Genomic DNA, 17,151 nt, shown 5'->3' with positions numbered 1-17,151 from the left:
CCAGAGCTGTAGCTTTTTCCATCATTCTGTTCTGCCTCTTTGTAAAGGAGGGCTACAGAGAGCTAAACTTCCTCAATCCTTCTTATAGGATTTTAGGTTTGCTCAACTTCAGTGGGTTAGCTTTGGCAAATGCTTAATCCCAGGCTATTAGCTACCTTGTCTCTTGCATGTTGGTCACAATTAGGAAGGTAACCAACCTGCTGCACTCCTCCCAACTGATTTTACAGAATTGGAAGGCAATGCAGGTCAATGAAATTCAATCCTTCTTTCCCTCACCACTACTTTCTAGTCATTAGATGCCCTCTGTGCTGACCACCAGATGGTCAGCCCATTAAACCCTGAACTGGTGGACAATGGACTTAAATTCTTTTCTATATTGACACGAAATCTGTTTCTTTATATCTTCTGATGTTTCTTGATTCTATCTCTTCGGCTCAAGAAAGTTCTACACAGATAAAATTTGCACCGTGTTTGAGTTCCCTCCCTTCCGAGTGTTTTTTCCTCCAAGCTACACATCTGGCTTTCCCCCACCTGGTCCTGATATAATCTTGTTTCCCACTCTTCCATCTCCTGGATACCCTCCTTTGGACACACCTTCAGTGTTTCAATATCTTCTCACAGCTATGTGAATTTGGGCTAACCACTTCACCTCTCTGAGCCTTGGTTTCATCACCTGTCAAATGGGAATAATAATAGGCCTACCTCATAGGGGTGTTGGCAAATCAAATGAAACAATGTATGTAGAGTGCTTAATACAGTACCAAACACACATGGGAGTCCAGAGTATTCTAGATCAACCTAACCAGCATAAAATACAACCAGACTAGCATTTTCCATCTCTCAACATTCTACATACAATAAAAAGTAACTCCACTACTTTTCAAAGCATCTTTTGGTTATTCGTGGCTTTGCATGAATACCATGGCTTTGCTCTACTAGCATAGATATTTGAGACTATCTTGTTCTAGTGCAGTTACCCTCCCACTCTCTCCAAGACAGATCTGTAGGCCGAGGGCAGGTCCCAGAAGTGACAGTGGAGCTACTGAGAAAGGGACAGGGGAGAGAACAGGTTGTTGAGAATATTGATTTCCAGAGCTTCAAGGCTATTTACCCCATGATATAGTGGAAAGAGCATGGGGTTTTGTGTACATATAGACTGAAGTTTGAATCCTGGTTCTGCCACTTTCTAGTTGTGATCCTAGGCATTATTTAATTTCTCTGAGTCTCAGTTTCCTCATCTGCAAAATGGGGCCAATAATATCAACTTCATAAGGTAATTGTAAAGATTAAATGAGAAAATGTATGCAAAACACCGAGTGGTGTCTGATACATACTAGGTTCTCACTAAATGCTGATTTCCTCACTCTCCTACTTTATTTCTCTGCAACTGGCAGGAGCTTATTCCTTGGGCTTAGATTCATCAGGAATAACTCCTCCTGAATGGTTATTTTGTCCACTGGAAACAATGCCACTTTACATGTGTGGAGTGCTTTATAACTTACAAAGCACTCTCACATGTGCTATCTCACTTGAACTTTATAATCTTGAGGCAGACAGAACGGGGGTTATTATTCCCATTTTACAAATAAAAGTGAGCAGAGAGAAGCGACTAAGATCACAGGGCTGTAGAACAGTGAAACTGGGAGTCATCTCCTTACTCCAAGCTCAACATTTCTTGCACTGTGCGCTCTCTGATCTTTAAAAATTGTTTAAGCAACTGTTGGCTTGGATTGGCTGAGGCTAAGGATCCTCAAAGCCATCTGTTAGCCCTCTTCACTTGCTCAACCTCATTTCCCATGTCTCCCCTTTATGAACAGTTTGCTTCAGCAGCAATTTTGTCTGCCTTGCCCCCTAATTAATCATTTCTTTCACATGCCATTTCCTTGGTCTGCAACTAACCATCTTTTCTCTTTGCCCAGATACCCTGCTTAGAATTTGCAGCCTTCCAGAGCCAGAATGGCTTCTAGGATTGGCTGTACCTGCCTGGCTTCACACCCTTACTCATCAGCCCCTCAGACTCAGAGTGGCACTGCCCTACCTTGCACTTGACGACAGGCAGCTCGGAAAGAGGGTTCTTCGGGAGTTGGTGCAGCTGTGACCTTGGTTCCCCCGGCAAGACAAAAAGCTCCTTGAGGGCAGGGGTTGGGTCTTCCAGTTCTCTGGTCTCCCCAAGACAGGGCTCTGCCCACAGTGGGCGATCAAAGCTGCTGATTGCCTGACAGGGGGATGGACTGGATGACCTATGAGGTTACACTCAGCCTCCTGACTCTGCTATACAAGCACGACACCTGCTTCAGCCACTTTGTGGTCCTTGCCTCCCCAACATGCCATGCCCTGTTGTGCCTCTCAGCCTTTGCACATGCTTCCTTCTGGAATGCCACTTTCCTCCTCCTCTACCTGGAAAACTGCTATTAATCTTTCAAGGACACAGTTCATCTGTCACCTCCTCTGTGAGGTATTCCCCGCCAAATTTCCCAAACAGAATTAACAGCTCCCTCGTTGATGTTTGCGTAGCATTTGTTCAACAAATATTTACTGGGAGCCAGCTTTGCTCTGCTAGGCACCAGGGAAACAGATTAATCAGCTAGTCCTGCCCTCAAGGAGCTCATGGTCTAGTGGGAAGACCAATGAGTAAAAAGACAAGTTGACTAGAGTGTGACAGGTGCTGTGATGGAGACAGGCTGTGGGAGAACAAAGATAGTCAGGGGAAGCTCCCTAGAAGGGACTCCTAAGCTTCCATCATGGCACGTTGCACAGCTGTACAATAATAAGTGACTATCTCTAACTCCCGCCAGCTCCTCGGGAGCAAGTACATTCCTTCCTTACTTTTGAACACTTGATTTCTAACGTGGTGATTCACATATAGTGTTTGTTGAAACGAACACATTTAAATTGAATGGCCACAGTTAGCTTTCCAGGCCAAAGGTTCTGAGAACTTAGTCAGCAGAAAGAAAGACATCTGACATCTTTATTGCTAGGAAGAACCTCTAGGTACAAGATGGTCCTGATACCCTTCTATCCCAACTACCTGTCCCAGCATTTCTGTGTCCCTAGGGCCTAGAACACTGCCTGGCACATGGTACGTTCTTGATATGTTTGAAGGAAGGAAGGATGCAAGGGAGGAAGGAAGAAAGGAAAGGAAGGAAGGAAGAAAAGGAAGGAAGGGAGGGAGGGAGAAAGGAAGGGAGGAAGGAAGGAAGGAAGGAATTCTTCTGGAAAGGAGTACTTACTGCAGGATAGACGTGGCCAATCTGAGCGGTCCTCCCTATGTGCAGCTCATCTTCGTCCTCCTCTTCTGTTGTTTTCCTATACACTGGGTTGTCAAAATTCATGCTTTTGGTGTTCTTCCGCTTCCAGTTTCTCCAGATCAGGTAGCCACTCATGCACAGCAGGGCGATTACAGCTGGAGGAAGAGACACGTTACATTGGACCTCCAGCAGGCTCCAGCCCATTGCTCAGAAGTCAGTGCCTCACTTGCCAGCTCTCTAATTCTACTGCCTTGCTCCTCAGGCTCTGTTTCTGCATGTTTTTTTTTCTGCTGCTTGGAAGCCCTCCTCCCATCTCTTCCTTTGTAAACTACTCAGCCTTAAAGATCCAGCTCAAATGGAAAATGTCTTGCTCAACTTCTCAAGGTAGAGTCAATTGTTCCCTCCCATGTGTTCCCAGGCCATGGTGTCATAATTTATATATGTGTACCCACAGCGAGAGCCCTTTGAGGGCAGGGACTAGGTCTTCTTTCTCTCTCTGTGCCCAGTGACTCACACTGAGTGGGTGCTCAGTAACATGTGCTGAGTGAATGAGTGAATTTCTTCACCTCACCTTTGCCCTAATGCTGCTGCTTCCCTGGGTTTCCCTAAGAAAACTATACTCTCCCCACATTGGAGGGGCTCTGCAAGAAGAGGAGCTTCTCTAGAAAAACACAGAGCAGGGAAACACAGGCTCTGAGTTAGAATAAATGACTATATAATGAATGAAGGAAGATGTTCTCAAACAGAGCTGGGCAAAAAATGGGGCAAACAGCTTCATGAGATAGTAAGCAATCACCCGGAGCATTCACGTGGAGGCTGGATAACAGCTATCCAGGATACTATAGAGGGGGTTTCTACTTGGGTAAGATTATAGTAATTGGTTATAATAATTGATACCCATTAAAGACAGAAACAAAGCAAGGATGCTTGTCATCACTGCTACTGTTTATTGTCCCGAAGATCTAGCTATGCAGTAAGACCAGATAAAGAATTGAAGGGTACACATATGGGAAAGGGAGAAACCAAACTGTTATTCTTAACAGATGTTGTATGTTCAGGAAACTTCAAAAATCAGATGAAAAACTTTTAGAAATGATTTTAGTTCATCAAGAATCCACATGAAAAAAATCAATATATTAATCAGCAATAACTAACTAGAAAATGGAATGGAATAAGAACATGTTCATAATAGCTCAACAAAAACTATAACTACCTGGGATAGCCTTATAGGAAATGTGCAAGTCCTATATGATCTACAAAATTCTACTGAAGAACGTAAAAGAAGGCTCAAACAAATAGACATGTCCTATTCCTTGATAGGAAGCTTCAATATTGTAAAAATGTAAATTATCTCCACATCAATTTACATATCCAAAGAATAAGATTCCATCATAATTTTTATAGGGTTAACAAGAAAATTCTGAAGTTCATCTAGAAGAGAAATGGAATAAAAATAGCTAGGAAAATGTTGCGAGAATAATAATGCCCTATTATACATTAAAACATATCACAAAATTGTGCTTCTAGTATATAGGAATAGACAGATAATTGGTGGAAGAGAATAAACAGCCTAGAGGCAGATCAAAGTATGTATAGGCATGTAGTTTATAATAAAGATGACAATTCAAGTCAGAAGGGAAGGAAGAACTATTTATTCAATAATGGTCTTGGGAAAACTAGACAGGCATGTAGGAAAAAAATAGTTAAATATCTCACACCATACTCTAAAATAAATTCTAAATGGAGTAATATCTAAATATGAAAAATGTTTAAAATAGAAAAATATTTTAATAACTTAGAGCATGGCAGACCTTTTTGAGCAAGATATCCAGAAATCATAACACAAAAAATTAATAAATCTGATACTTAAAAATTTTAAATTGATTCATGGCAAGAGATACCATAAACAAATTTCAAGTGGCAGTATGGGAGAAACTATGTGTTGCAAAGGTTTAACATCCATTATGTATAAATACTTTTACAAATGAGTAAGAATAAGACAAAGAACCAATAGAAAAGATCGTGAATATGCAATTCATTAAGAATGAAATGTAAATGGCTAATAAGTTTATGAAAATCTATTGCACCTCACAGGGAAATATCAGAGAAAGAATGCTCATTTTTTATCTCTCTGATTAGCAGAAATTTAAAAAATTTGATTACATCAGTGAAACAGCACACACATGCCCTTCTATAGAGCAGAGGGTGTCAGGAAGGGATTGATTTCTTTTTCACTAAACAATGTCAGTATTTTCTACTCACTCCACTCAAAATAAGCCTGGAATAGTCTCGCCATCAACTTTACTGCTGAAGCCTTTCAAGGTTAATTCAAATGCCATCTTCTGCAGAAATACCATGCCTTCTCCACTGTGCCTGTTACAGCACATTATAATATGTATTAACACCTCTCTTGCGTCACTTTTTTAACGACTAAGTCTGATTAAAGACTGAAAGCTCTTAAAGTCTCTTATCTTTTTCTTTCCTGGATCCTTGGCACTTGGCATAGTCCCTTGCACAGTGCAGAAGTTTCTAAAACCTTCACTCACTAACTCACCACCATATTGGGGATCCCCAGGATAAGCATGCAAAGCAAGTAAGGGAGATAAACCTATGAATGGACAATCACAATTCAAAGACCCCGCCAAGAGATGAGACTGGTATGAGAGACAGGATACCATTGAGCATGGGTGTGGAAGAGAATGAATCAGCCCCATGGTTCCCTGTGAGGCTTAACCAAAAGTTATATTCTGGCCATACTGAACGCCTAGTTCCAAACCCGCCCCCACACCCCCCATGCCAATTCCCGTTACTGGCTTTGCTCATGCTTCTTCACTGCTTGGGTTGCCCTCGCTGCTTCTTCACTTGGGTGAGCCAGTTCAAACGTCATTTCCACTAGGAAACCTTCCCTGCCCACTTACCTTCTCTCCCAGTTCTAAGCTAAGTGCTCCTCAGCACTTCCGTTAAACCACCTCTGGCTTAATTTTAGGACTTGCCATGTCATAATCAAATTATCTGTGTTACGTGTGTCTCTCTGACAAGGCTATAAATGTTTGGAGGACAGGAAGCATGTCTTATCCATTTTTAACCACCTTCCCTCCCCTTACCATACGGAGTCTGGTACCCTGTAGCTGCTCGATAAATGTTTGTTGAAAATGAATCAGAAATGTTTATTTCCTACCATGTGCCGGACACTGCTAGGAGGTGGGGAGACGGGGGAGCAAGAGAGACACCAGCCTTGGCCCCATGGAACCTATAGTTCAGTTTCACATGGCTGACATGCAGAGAGTGAATGCGGGAGGGATGGGGGGTGCATCTGGATGGTTGCCTGGGGCCAGGTCCTAAAGGGCCTCGTGGGCCAAGCTAAGAAATTATATCAGGACTGGGAGGTGGGCAGGAAGGCTGGCAGGGCAGAACACAAAGCCAATGGGACGAGTCAGCCTGTTCAGTGCTCTATCCTTCGAGTGCTTTCCCTCAGACCCTGGGCAAGGTCTCTTTTCTCCCCATTGACTTGGGGCCACACTCACCCATGGGCACGATGATCCCAATGACAGCAGCAGTGACTGTTGAGCCCATCTTGCCGTCTTCATTCCCATCTGCAAAATGCAAACATTTGCAGAATGAGGTTTCTTGTTTCTCGTGGGTCTGTTGCGGTCTGTCTGTCCGTCTGCATTATCAGTTTATTTGTAATAAGTACTTAAATTGGATGCATATTGTGTAGTGGAATCAAGAGCCCAGGCTCCTGGGTCTGACTTCTTGGGTCCAAATCCAGCTCTACTACTCACTACTTGTTTGACCTTGGGCAAATTATTGTACATTATAAATATTATATTTCTTTATGTTTAAAATGGGGATCATGATATCACCTACCTCCTGGGGATACTGTGAAGATTAAATGAGATGATTCATGTAAAATGTTTACTTAGTGCCCAACACAGCCTTGTCTAGTTCAAAGGCGGTGGGGAGTGGGATAGGGGTTGTCATGAGACATAGATAAAATAGGGTATCTAAAATCACATTCTAAACTGTATAGTACTTGGAAGGTAGTTGTTTTTCTTTTTTTTTTTAGCTGAGCCATCCTGCTACCTATTGGCAGCTCAGCGGCTGCTCAGCTTGGGCTGGACTCGAACCGCTGTTGCTCAGAACTCAAACTCTTGAGCGAGCTCTTAACCAACTGAGCCACTCGGCCAGCCCTGGAAGGTAGTTTTCAAAAAGCATGTTGTGCCATCTTTTTCACTCTTACAGCCATCTTCACTGTAACATCTGTACAGCACTTTGTAGTTTAGAAGGCATTTTTCCCTTGGATCCTCACGATAGCCCTCTGAAGTGGGAAGGGAAGCTATCATCTACATTTGCTCCAAGAGAGGAGATGATTGCCCCCTGGCGGTGCTCCCGATGCCATCTCTCAGTGTGTCTGTTTCTCCAAGTTACGCTAAGACAGTGGTTCTCAACCTGTGGGGCGCGATCCATTTGGGGGTCGAACAACCCTTTCATAGGGGTCGCCGGGTACTTGTATGTGGGCGTATCTGCATGTGGGCCTGGAGATGGATAGAGGAGCGGTGTCTCGGTTCCTAAGACCATCGAAAATATGTGTTTTCTGATGGTCTTAGGTGACCCCTGTGAAAGGTTGAGAACTGCTGCTCTAAGGGGAGCCAATGACTACGGGGAGAAAAGAGCTGCACTGCTTCAAAGCTCACTGTGGCGGTGCCGCTGTCTTCTCCCTCCAGGGCCCGAGCAAACACTGGACAATGATTGAAAGCCCAGCGCATGGTACAGGCGGTGGGGAGACTCCCGGTCAGAGGCTATGCCCCGTATGAGGGGAACTGGAATTCACACAAGTTCCACCTGCCTCTCCAAACTTCAGGCTAAGTGCTCAACTCAGAAAATCCAGCTTCTGCTGGCAGGACAGGCCCAATTAGAAAGAAAAGTGCTGCCAAGCTGCTCAGTTTCTGGGCCGTGCATGTATGGGAAAGTTTATCCTCTGAAATGAACTCCCCTTGGCAGGTAACTCAATTAGAAAGGTATTTGCTGGTTAATGAGATAGAACATTTCTAGCAGTGACAATTACTGCTCCTGATGATTTAATAAGTGGTGGACTTAATTACTTTCACCCCAGGGTTTGGAAAGAGGCACAAGCAGACTAGTTACGGATATTACTTTCTGAGGAACCTACCGAGGGTGCTGAGAACTGAGACCAGAGCTTTTGAAGTTTCCACATCAGAGGGACACTCCCTCATATACATGTCAGTGACACACGACACACAGACACACAGCCCAAGTCAGCAGAGGCTGCATGTGTGAGCACCGATATTTATACCATCTCTTTTGCTTCTCATGGCAACCTTGTGAAGCAAGTAGGGGAAGGGTTATTATTACTCCACTTTGTAGGTGAGGAAGCTGAGGGTCAGAGACAGGAAGTGATTCCCTTGAGACCCTCTGTAAGTTAGGGGCACCTAAGACTCCTATACGGGCACTCTACCTCCCTCTGCTTCCTCCTCAGAGATATCCAGTATTCAGCTCTGGTATGATCTCTCCTTCGGATTTATCCTCCCATCCTGGCTTCCCATATCATGAAAGAAGGCAGAACTCATTTCCTTACAATGCTGGGAGTGGTTGCTGGTTGCAGGGCTTGGGGTAGACGGGCTAATGCTGGGAGCCCTGCGGACATTAACTGAGCTTGGGACCGCAGCGGCCAGGCTTGCTGTCTCTGTGCTGTGGTTCTGGTAGGTGGGGCTGTGGATGGTGGTCCCAGGGGCTCTTGTGGTATCCCGTGTCCTCATGGTAGTAGAGGCTGACGTCGTAGTTGAGGTAGATTGAGGTGCTGCAGGGGAAATATCATGGAGGTAACTTGGACAGAGAATTTTGTTGCTTTAGTGCCTAAATTGTTGCTTCTATGGATTATACTTATGAACATGTCCTGATGGCTCAGCTCAAATGCCACCTCTGTGAAGATGTCCCTAATCCTCCCGAATGATAAAGATGAGTCATTAAAACAGTGTTGTAGAATTAGGTGTGGGCAAGACCACTGTTAAAGTGTGGGAGGAGGGGGAATCATACAAATCTAGAAGGATTTTATTCGCGTATTGTTACACCATTAGGTTTAAATTCTCACTCCACTTTAAACAGTTGGATCTGGAAATCATAAAGGATGCAGCAGACTTATGCTCAAACAAAAGACCTTGGCCCTGTGCATCAAGACTGGGGAATGAATATAAATTTATACCGTTAAAGCATTAACTATTTGTCCCAATCATTTCATCAAAGGGCTTTTAGGTAGTATGTTAAATTCTAGGTGAGAAATAGGTAAGCTCACAGTCACCTGCATAGAAACACTAACTAAAGCTATGGGGATCAAGGGTTCTTAATGGGAGGTCTTCAGGGGTTCCAGAAAGCCCCTGAAAATGAATTTGAAATATTGTCTGTATATGTGCATTTTTCTTGGGAGTGAGAAGAGAAAGCCTTGGAAGGACCCTGGGGGACACCAGCATTCAAGGAAGGTAAAGAACGAGCTTGCAAAGGCAATACGTAGCCAGAGCCGATGGGGGCAAACCAGGAGCATATGGTGTCCCAGAAACCAAGGGAGGATTCAGCAGGATGGGGTCTAGCATGGCCAGGGGCTACCCCTTCTGGTAGGTCCGCTTACCTCGGTAACACCTCTTCATGTCTGGGCCCAGCCACATTGTGTCAGGACAGGCACAGGTGTACTTGTGGCTGGAGATCTGGGGAGCAGGAAGGCACAGGTACTCACAGCCTCCATTGGGCTGGGCACTCAGCTCACAGGCATCTGTAGCTAATGGCGGTGGGGGGGGGGGAGGTGGGTAGAGAAAGAGAGAGAGGAGAGAGATGGGGCACAGACGGGACTAGCCAGGTCTTCCTCCTCCCAAGGATGAGGCCCTTCCCACTCAGCTTACTCAAAAAGCTTTCTCCGCTACTTTTACTGGGCACTTTCCAGCACTGTGCCTGGTGTTTTATCACCACACTATGGTTTAATCCTGACAACAGCTCTGAGAGGTGGGTATTATGCCCTAGATTGACAGATAAGACACCTAGGCTCAAAGAGAACAAACTTGTCAAAGCTGTACCTCTAATAATTTTGGAGACAGAATTTAAATTGAGGTCTGTTGGACTCCAAAGAGCTTGTTGTTCCTCCTGGGGCGCACACCATGCCTCTTTCTTATTTAAATTGCTAGATCTAGAATCAGGCACCAAGCTTATCCCCTACGCTTTCCCACCTTTGCCCTGCAGCCAACACCTGAGTTACAGTTAGTATATCCCAGCAATAGAGGGAACAACCAAGTAGTAGGATTCCTGGCTCCTACTCCCAACCAACAAACTGAATTACTCCCTGGCCCTAAGATACACTAGTTTATGCTACTGCCAAATGGATACAAATAATGAATGAGAAGCAGTGTGCTCCTCATGGCAGAAGGAGCTCTGGAACCAGACAGACCTGAGTTTAGGTTTGAGTTCTGCCACCTGCTAACAGTGTTTTATTTCTCTGAGCTACAGTTTCCTCAATTGTTTTTTTTTCCCCCCAAAGATTTTTATTGGGAAATTGGGGGATGGGAACAGCGCTGGGGAATTGGGGGAAGGAGAACAGACAAGTCGCTGTCCTTTTGTTCTTCAGTCTAGTTGTGGAGGACGTTGCTTCACTGGCCCAAGTTGGCACCATCATTGCGCTCTTCCCGGGTGAGGCAGATCAGTCGCCGGCTTCTGGACGGCCGCTCATGGCAGCTGCTGGCCGCTCATGTTGGCTGCTGGCTACACACAGTAGCCCATGGCAACCCACTGCAGCAGGACTGCAGCCCACGCCGTCGCCGGCGACTCACGGCAGCCCAGCTCCAGGTTGAGCTGTTGTTCAGCATCTTAGCTGTAGAGGGCAGTGTCACTGGCCCTCATATGTGGGATCCGAACCGGGGCCCTCTGGCGTCCCAAGCCAGCTCTTAACCAATGCACCACTTGGCCAGCCCCTCCTCAATTGTTAAATGAGGACGCAATACCTACAATTTGTAGGATTGGCAAAAATAGGGCATTTATATATTTATTTCTTTATACCCAGCCTTGATTTCACTAAGAGCTTGCGGCAAAACCAGATAAAATATGTGACAGCAAAGCACTCTCCCACTAGGGGGACTGCTGCCGTTATTCCTGTGGGTGCTGACACATTGAGTTACATGAACATGAACGCAGCTTGCCTAGTGGAGGGAGGGGACATGGGCGGGGCACCTGGGACCAGGGAAGGCTCACCTCTTGGCTGCTTCAGCTCATGGAAGATGACAATGTCATGTGGGTTATTGAGGTTCTCAGCTAGGACGGAGATATCCAGGCCATTGAGCCGATTTGCGCTGAAAATGGCCTCATTCTCCAAGTCTGTCCAGAACACTTTGTCCTGTGGGGTACAAATGCAGAGGATGGGAGGCCTAGAGCCTAAACCCATGGCCTCAGTCTGAGGACTCAGCCCCAAACCACAGTTGTAAGAACTGCCCTGCCATCTCCCCTGAGCTCTCCTGCTCAGATTCACAGTGGGACTCTCAGCCTCTGATCTGCGACGTGTGCTCTGGTTCCCTTCTGTCTCAGAGGGTTATGTGGTGAATCTGTGCCTCGGCTTGAGAGCTCATTAATGCTGAGCTAGGCCTGCTTCCTGGAGCCCAGCAAGAACCCAAGGTTGGGTCTCTATTAGCTGTTACCGTTACTGGAGTCCAGGGCCAAGACTGGAGGGGATGTGTGAGCTACTGAGGCCCGGCTGGGCCTCCTACAGCCTCCGGGTATAACACATATGCATCCAGAGGTTAGTCCATACAAGCCTGGCTGTACACCTGTAGGCAAATCCACACTTACAACCATGCAGCTTCATGCCCAGGTCTGAACACACACTCACATGCCCATCTACACACACAAAGGCACACCTGTACCGAAATAAGCACTTGTCTAGGTATTGGTATACATATTTACACTCAAGCACCAGCACATACAGGAATGCACACTTTTAAATGGATGCATTTATGTACACACATGCACATACATATACTTTACATGTACGTGCCACAAATATGCACAAGCACATACATGAGTCCGAACACACCTGTCTTTTGACTTGGAGGTGGGGCTTTGCCCATAGATTCAGAGCAGTACTGAGCGATGTCGCTCCAAGCAAATGTCACCAGTACCCACCATAGACCACTGTCCCCTTGCTTTCCCTCCCCGCAGAGGCAGAGTTAGTTTTGGGGAAGAGGAAGGTGTGTGAGACCTTGGCTGGCTTTGGCTTCCTCGTTCCCCGAGGAGAGAGGTGGTCAGGGTCAGGAGGGTCTTGACTCTTCATCCTCAAGGAGCTTCTTGAGGATTGGGATGATGTCTGATTCACGTCTATGACCCCAGGGTCCCACAAGTGTCAGTGAAAGTGTGCTGCGTTGAATGACATCCCTCAGGCCATTTCCAACAATCACTGATTCTACGGTAACATAGATTCCTTCTTCCCTCCCTCCCTTTATTGGGTACCTTCTATTATGTGGGCCCAGTGCTCAGTGCTGAGGGCTCAGAGAGAAAACAGACGCAGTCTAGCAACTTACCCATGAGCAGTGCTCGGAGAGAGTGGTCTTGGGAAGGGAGCGCAGGAAAGGCTGCCAGGTAGAAGCCTTTGCATGGAGCCAGCTCACAAGTGTGCACAAATGAGTCAGCTGGCTGCCCTTCCCTTTGTTTCCATTGGGACAATTCCCGGGGAGTCATCCTATTTGAACAAGCCTTTTCTAGGTTTCAGCTTCCTAATGGGGTCATGCCTCCCCCCACGGGGCTCACCTCAAACACAGCTATCCCAAAAGGGTGGCTCAGGAAGTCAGGGGAGGAAATCAGCATCTTTCTGTTGCCTCCACTGAAGTCAATGCTGGACAGCTGGTGCAGCTTGGAGTCTACCCAGTATAAGCGCTGGTTCAGCAAATCTTGGGATGGAGGGAGGGGGCGGGGGATCAGGTCATGAGCCTGGGACTGCAGACGGGATCTCTGCTTCTCCGTGCCCTCTCCCTGCCCACATCTCTAGGCCAGGCCTCTGACTGAGGCCAGCCTGGGGTAAGCGTCAGGAAACCCATGCACTGGCACTATGAGGGGACGCAGAAATAAGACCCAGGGGCCTCAGGGCAGTGGTCAGGACCAGGAGTTGGAACAGCCCCCAATCCAGGGAAGGTAGGGCTCACCCAGGGTGATTCCATTGGGCCACTCAATATTGTCTGACACCAGTGTTTGCCGGTCCACACCGTTGAGCCCAGACTTCTCAATCTTGGCCTGGTACCCCCAGTCAGACCAATACATAAACCTAAAAGAGAGAAGAACCCAGTTGGGCTTCTTGTCAGGGACATGATTGGCATGGTCTGGATCACAAAAGCTCCACGACCCACTGAATGTTAAACATTATGCTTAGTAAGGACTGGGAAGAGCCCTGAAATCCACTGGAACTGTCAAATCTTAGAGTTAGCAGGTGCTTTAGCCTTCACCTCATCTGAGCCCTGGGAAGCCTGTATGCCTCGAGTGTCCACCCAGCTGCAGCTGGACAGCCTGGAGCCCATCTCTCTTACTCTGGCAGCTCCAACTAGAGCCCTAGCATGCCGGAGTGGGGAGGGCCTTTGTCAACCTCTCACTTTCCCTGTCTACAGAGGAGAAAGTGGATGACCTACCCATAGTCACACAGCTAGAACTGGGTAGGGCTTCTCTCTCTTTTTTCTTGAACATTTATTGAGTACTTACTATGTGCCAGGCACTGGGCTGAGTGGTTTCACCTCATGCACTTACATCAGGACTATGGAGGAAGTCAAAGGGAGGCACATTTGGGAATATGAGAAAAAAGATCAAACAAATCAACAAAACTAAAGAAAACTTTCTAACAGGCAGAGCTGTCCAAAATGAAATGGGCACTAGGGGAACTCACGAACTCCTATCTCTGAAGTGTGTGAGCAGTCACCAGATGGCCACCTTCAGCTTGCAGCGACCTGAGAACTGACTTCCTGCCCCAGGAGCTTCTATTAGGCATTCTCTAGAGCCCTGCTCTGCTCTAAGACGTTCTGATTCTATGATATGATGAGTGAGTGGCAGAGTCTCAGGAGAACCCTGGTGACCAATGCCCAAAGAGACCCTTGGTCAGGAGTTACTAGGCTGAGGAACCCGCATGGACTTTCTTACCATGGGATGTGTCTGAGTGGCCCAAGACCCCCAAGATAGCTCTTACGACAGACACATGAGGACTGACTGCCTCCGGTGGGAGAATGGGAAGTTCTAGGTGGAGACACTCACCCTCGCAGGGGGTCAACGGCGATGGCCCGGGGTTCACTGAGGTCATGGCTGAAAAGAGTGCATCGGCGGCCGCCATCAACTGTGGCCACTGAGATGGTCTTGTTGCCCGAGTCAGTCCAGTAGATGTGCTTGTGGACCCAGTCCACGGCCAGGCCCTCTGGAGAGTGCAGCTGCTCGTCAATGAGGACCTCCTGCTCTGCTGGGTCACTGGCCTTGTCCATGTAGGCGCTACGAGCAACCAGAGCTGGCCATGGGGCAGGCGTGCCACCCACGCATCCCTCTGGAGCACCCTTCCCCTCTCTCTTTAACCTAGGGGCCATGGCAGTGGATTTTAGAGGAACTTGGCTAATTTCTGTTCAACACATTCCCCGAGCCACGAGGGTAAACATACAGGCTTGAATCAGCCATAGCCTCTGGCCTGGAGGAGCTCAACTTAAAGGGGGACAAAAATTTACAGTCGGATAATTACAGTACAATGGGATTATGGAAAGCATTAGGGGCCATAGCAGCAGAGAAATGGAGACTACATCACCCTGGAGGGTTGAAGAAGGCTTTGTAGTTGAGTCCTGAAGGACTAGTTCACTAGGAACAGAAAGGACAGAAAGCAGAGGGAATAGCATGTGCAAATGCCCAAGGGTGTGTGTTCTGGAACATTGAATAAGGTGAGATAGTCAGTGCGGGTAGAGCTGGGTGGGTGGGATATGAGACTGGGAGTGAGTGCAGGCAGGGGCCACATCCTGCCAGGCTCTGCATACCATGCTGAGGAGTTAGGGTTTTATCCTGGAAAGGGCAACTGAACAGATCAGAGGACATGGTCAGATAGCATGTTAGATCACTGACACCTGTGGACTATGAGATGGATCGGAAGGGACGGAATGAAGGCAGGGCGACTGGTTAGGAGGCTGTTACTGCATCCAGGTAAGAGATAGAAGGCAGGGCGACTGGTTAGGAGGCTGTTACTGCATCCAGGTAAGAGATAAAGAGGGTCTGCAGAAGGACTGTGCCAGTGAGAATGGAGAGAAGGGGCTGAAAATAGTAGACATGTAGGAAGCAACATCAAGGGGATTTTCTGTCTCCCAAATGCTGTTTATCCCAAGGTTTTCTTCTCATCCATAACCTCCCTCTGAGCAGTTAGTTCCACAGGACCCACTGGCCATCCATAACTATGACTCTCCCATCCCACAACTCCCTTAAGCTCCAGACTATAAAGTCAACTGGTCCTCCTCAGATGTCCCAGGGACATCTTGACCTCAATATGCTCAAAGCTGCTCATCCCCAACCCCCTCCCCTCAGCCGTCCAGCCTGACTGCCCACCCCGCACCCGATCCTCCTCCATGACTCCCTCAGAGAACAGCACCACCGTTCACTAAACCTCCTGAGCCAGAACCTAGAACTCCCAAAAAGAACCTGGGAGTTCATCTGGACTCTTTCTTCGCAGCCGCATATCCAGTGTTATCAAATCCTGCCTCTTTCAGGCACAACTGTTCGATAGGTACTGACTGCTCTAGCTGTTTCTGTGTGTGTGACTGTGAGCTGAGTATGTGTCTCTGTGTTGGGGGGTGTGGCAGGCATCGAGTTATCAGTGAGTAGCACTTGGTATATTTGTTTCCATCCATCCATCCATTGTTCTTTCCGTCCATCTGTCTGTCTGTCCATAGATCCCCCCACCCATCCCATCACTTTTTCAATCGTCTCCCCAGTGTGGTCATTGGTAGTTCTGCCAGGTGAATGGATCTCAAGACAAAGAAAGGACATGATTGCCAAAAGGGGCCAGGACATGCAGAGAGGCAGGCTTGTGGGATCTGAGAAAGACCCAGGAGAGAACTTCGTGTGAGGAGCCTTCCTGAGAGCCAAAGTCCACTGACTGTGGTGTCACAGGTACCCGAAGGGCTGGACTAGGGGTAGTGCATCCAGAACTTCCCTGACCCCCAGGTTGGGTCAGAGGTCCCCTCTGTATGTTCCCCTCATGATCATCACAATGGATGTCACTATGCTCTGAGGGGGGTCCTCCAGGCAGGGCCAGGTCAGAGTCATCTGAGTCTCCAGGATCCAACATGCAGCTATGTGAGCTGTTTGAAAGTCCTCTCCAAAGCCAGGGGTTTCTTCCTTTCTGCCCTGACTGAACATTTCCTGTGCCTTGCACTGCCCCATCCAGCCGCCAGAGGTCAGTCAAAGCCCAGGCATATGGGGCTCAAAGCTGCTCTGGCGACAGAGCCCTTAACCTAGGAGGCCCAGTGGGTCAACAAGTCCTGGAAGTTCCTTGGTCACTGTGATCCTGTGTCCCTTCCCAAGCCCCAACGCTGTCCTGGGGAATCTAGAGGCAGAGGGGGCACAGAGGACAGCCTTCCTCTCCTCCCCGTCAGTCCGTACCCAGGCATGGCTACAGGACACCAGCCATTCATTGCTCACCCATAGATCTTGCGGTAAGAGAGGTCACACCAGTAGATGCGATTGGTGGCCACTTCGACGTCCAGCGCCACAACGTTCTTGAGCATGGGGATGAGGCGTGAGTAGTCACGCTTCACCAGGTCTATCCTCCGCACTTCATGCCGGTTGGTGAAGATCAGGGACGGGCTTCTGCCGGCTGCCATGCAAGGAGTTTGAGAGAGAAAGGGTTAGTGCAAGAGGTAGG

General features: G+C 47.5%; 1 protein-coding gene across 10 annotated transcripts in view; it reads right to left on the bottom strand.

Annotated features, from left to right (window-relative positions):
- The window catches only part of LRP8 (LDL receptor related protein 8), an 81,321-nt gene that overhangs the window by 3,177 nt on the left and 60,993 nt on the right, over nucleotides 1–17,151 (bottom strand). For 7 of the 10 annotated variants that reach the window (XM_019666417.1, XM_019666418.1, XM_019666419.1 and 4 more), the window contains 10 exons: nucleotides 16,929–17,103; nucleotides 14,520–14,747; nucleotides 13,430–13,548; nucleotides 13,038–13,177; nucleotides 11,493–11,634; nucleotides 9,889–10,035; nucleotides 8,845–9,066; nucleotides 6,773–6,841; nucleotides 3,231–3,403; nucleotides 2,039–2,215 (listed from right to left, as the gene is read on the bottom strand). In XM_019666417.1, the coding sequence (XP_019521962.1) occupies nucleotides 2,039–2,215; nucleotides 3,231–3,403; nucleotides 6,773–6,841; nucleotides 8,845–9,066; nucleotides 9,889–10,035; nucleotides 11,493–11,634; nucleotides 13,038–13,177; nucleotides 13,430–13,548; nucleotides 14,520–14,747; nucleotides 16,929–17,103 (1,592 nt within the window). The remainder of the gene's footprint in view (nucleotides 1–2,038; nucleotides 2,216–3,230; nucleotides 3,404–6,772; nucleotides 6,842–8,844; nucleotides 9,067–9,888; nucleotides 10,036–11,492; nucleotides 11,635–13,037; nucleotides 13,178–13,429; nucleotides 13,549–14,519; nucleotides 14,748–16,928; nucleotides 17,104–17,151) is intronic. The other 3 variants (XM_019666422.1, XM_019666421.1, XM_019666427.1) reach the window with 1 other exon arrangement.

Source organism: Hipposideros armiger, unplaced genomic scaffold, assembly GCF_001890085.2.
Source record: "Hipposideros armiger isolate ML-2016 unplaced genomic scaffold, ASM189008v1 scaffold_469, whole genome shotgun sequence".
Classification (NCBI taxonomy): Eukaryota; Metazoa; Chordata; class Mammalia; order Chiroptera; family Hipposideridae; genus Hipposideros; species Hipposideros armiger.
Note: the sequence above shows the minus strand (reverse complement) of the source record. Positions and strands in the feature narration are given on the sequence as shown.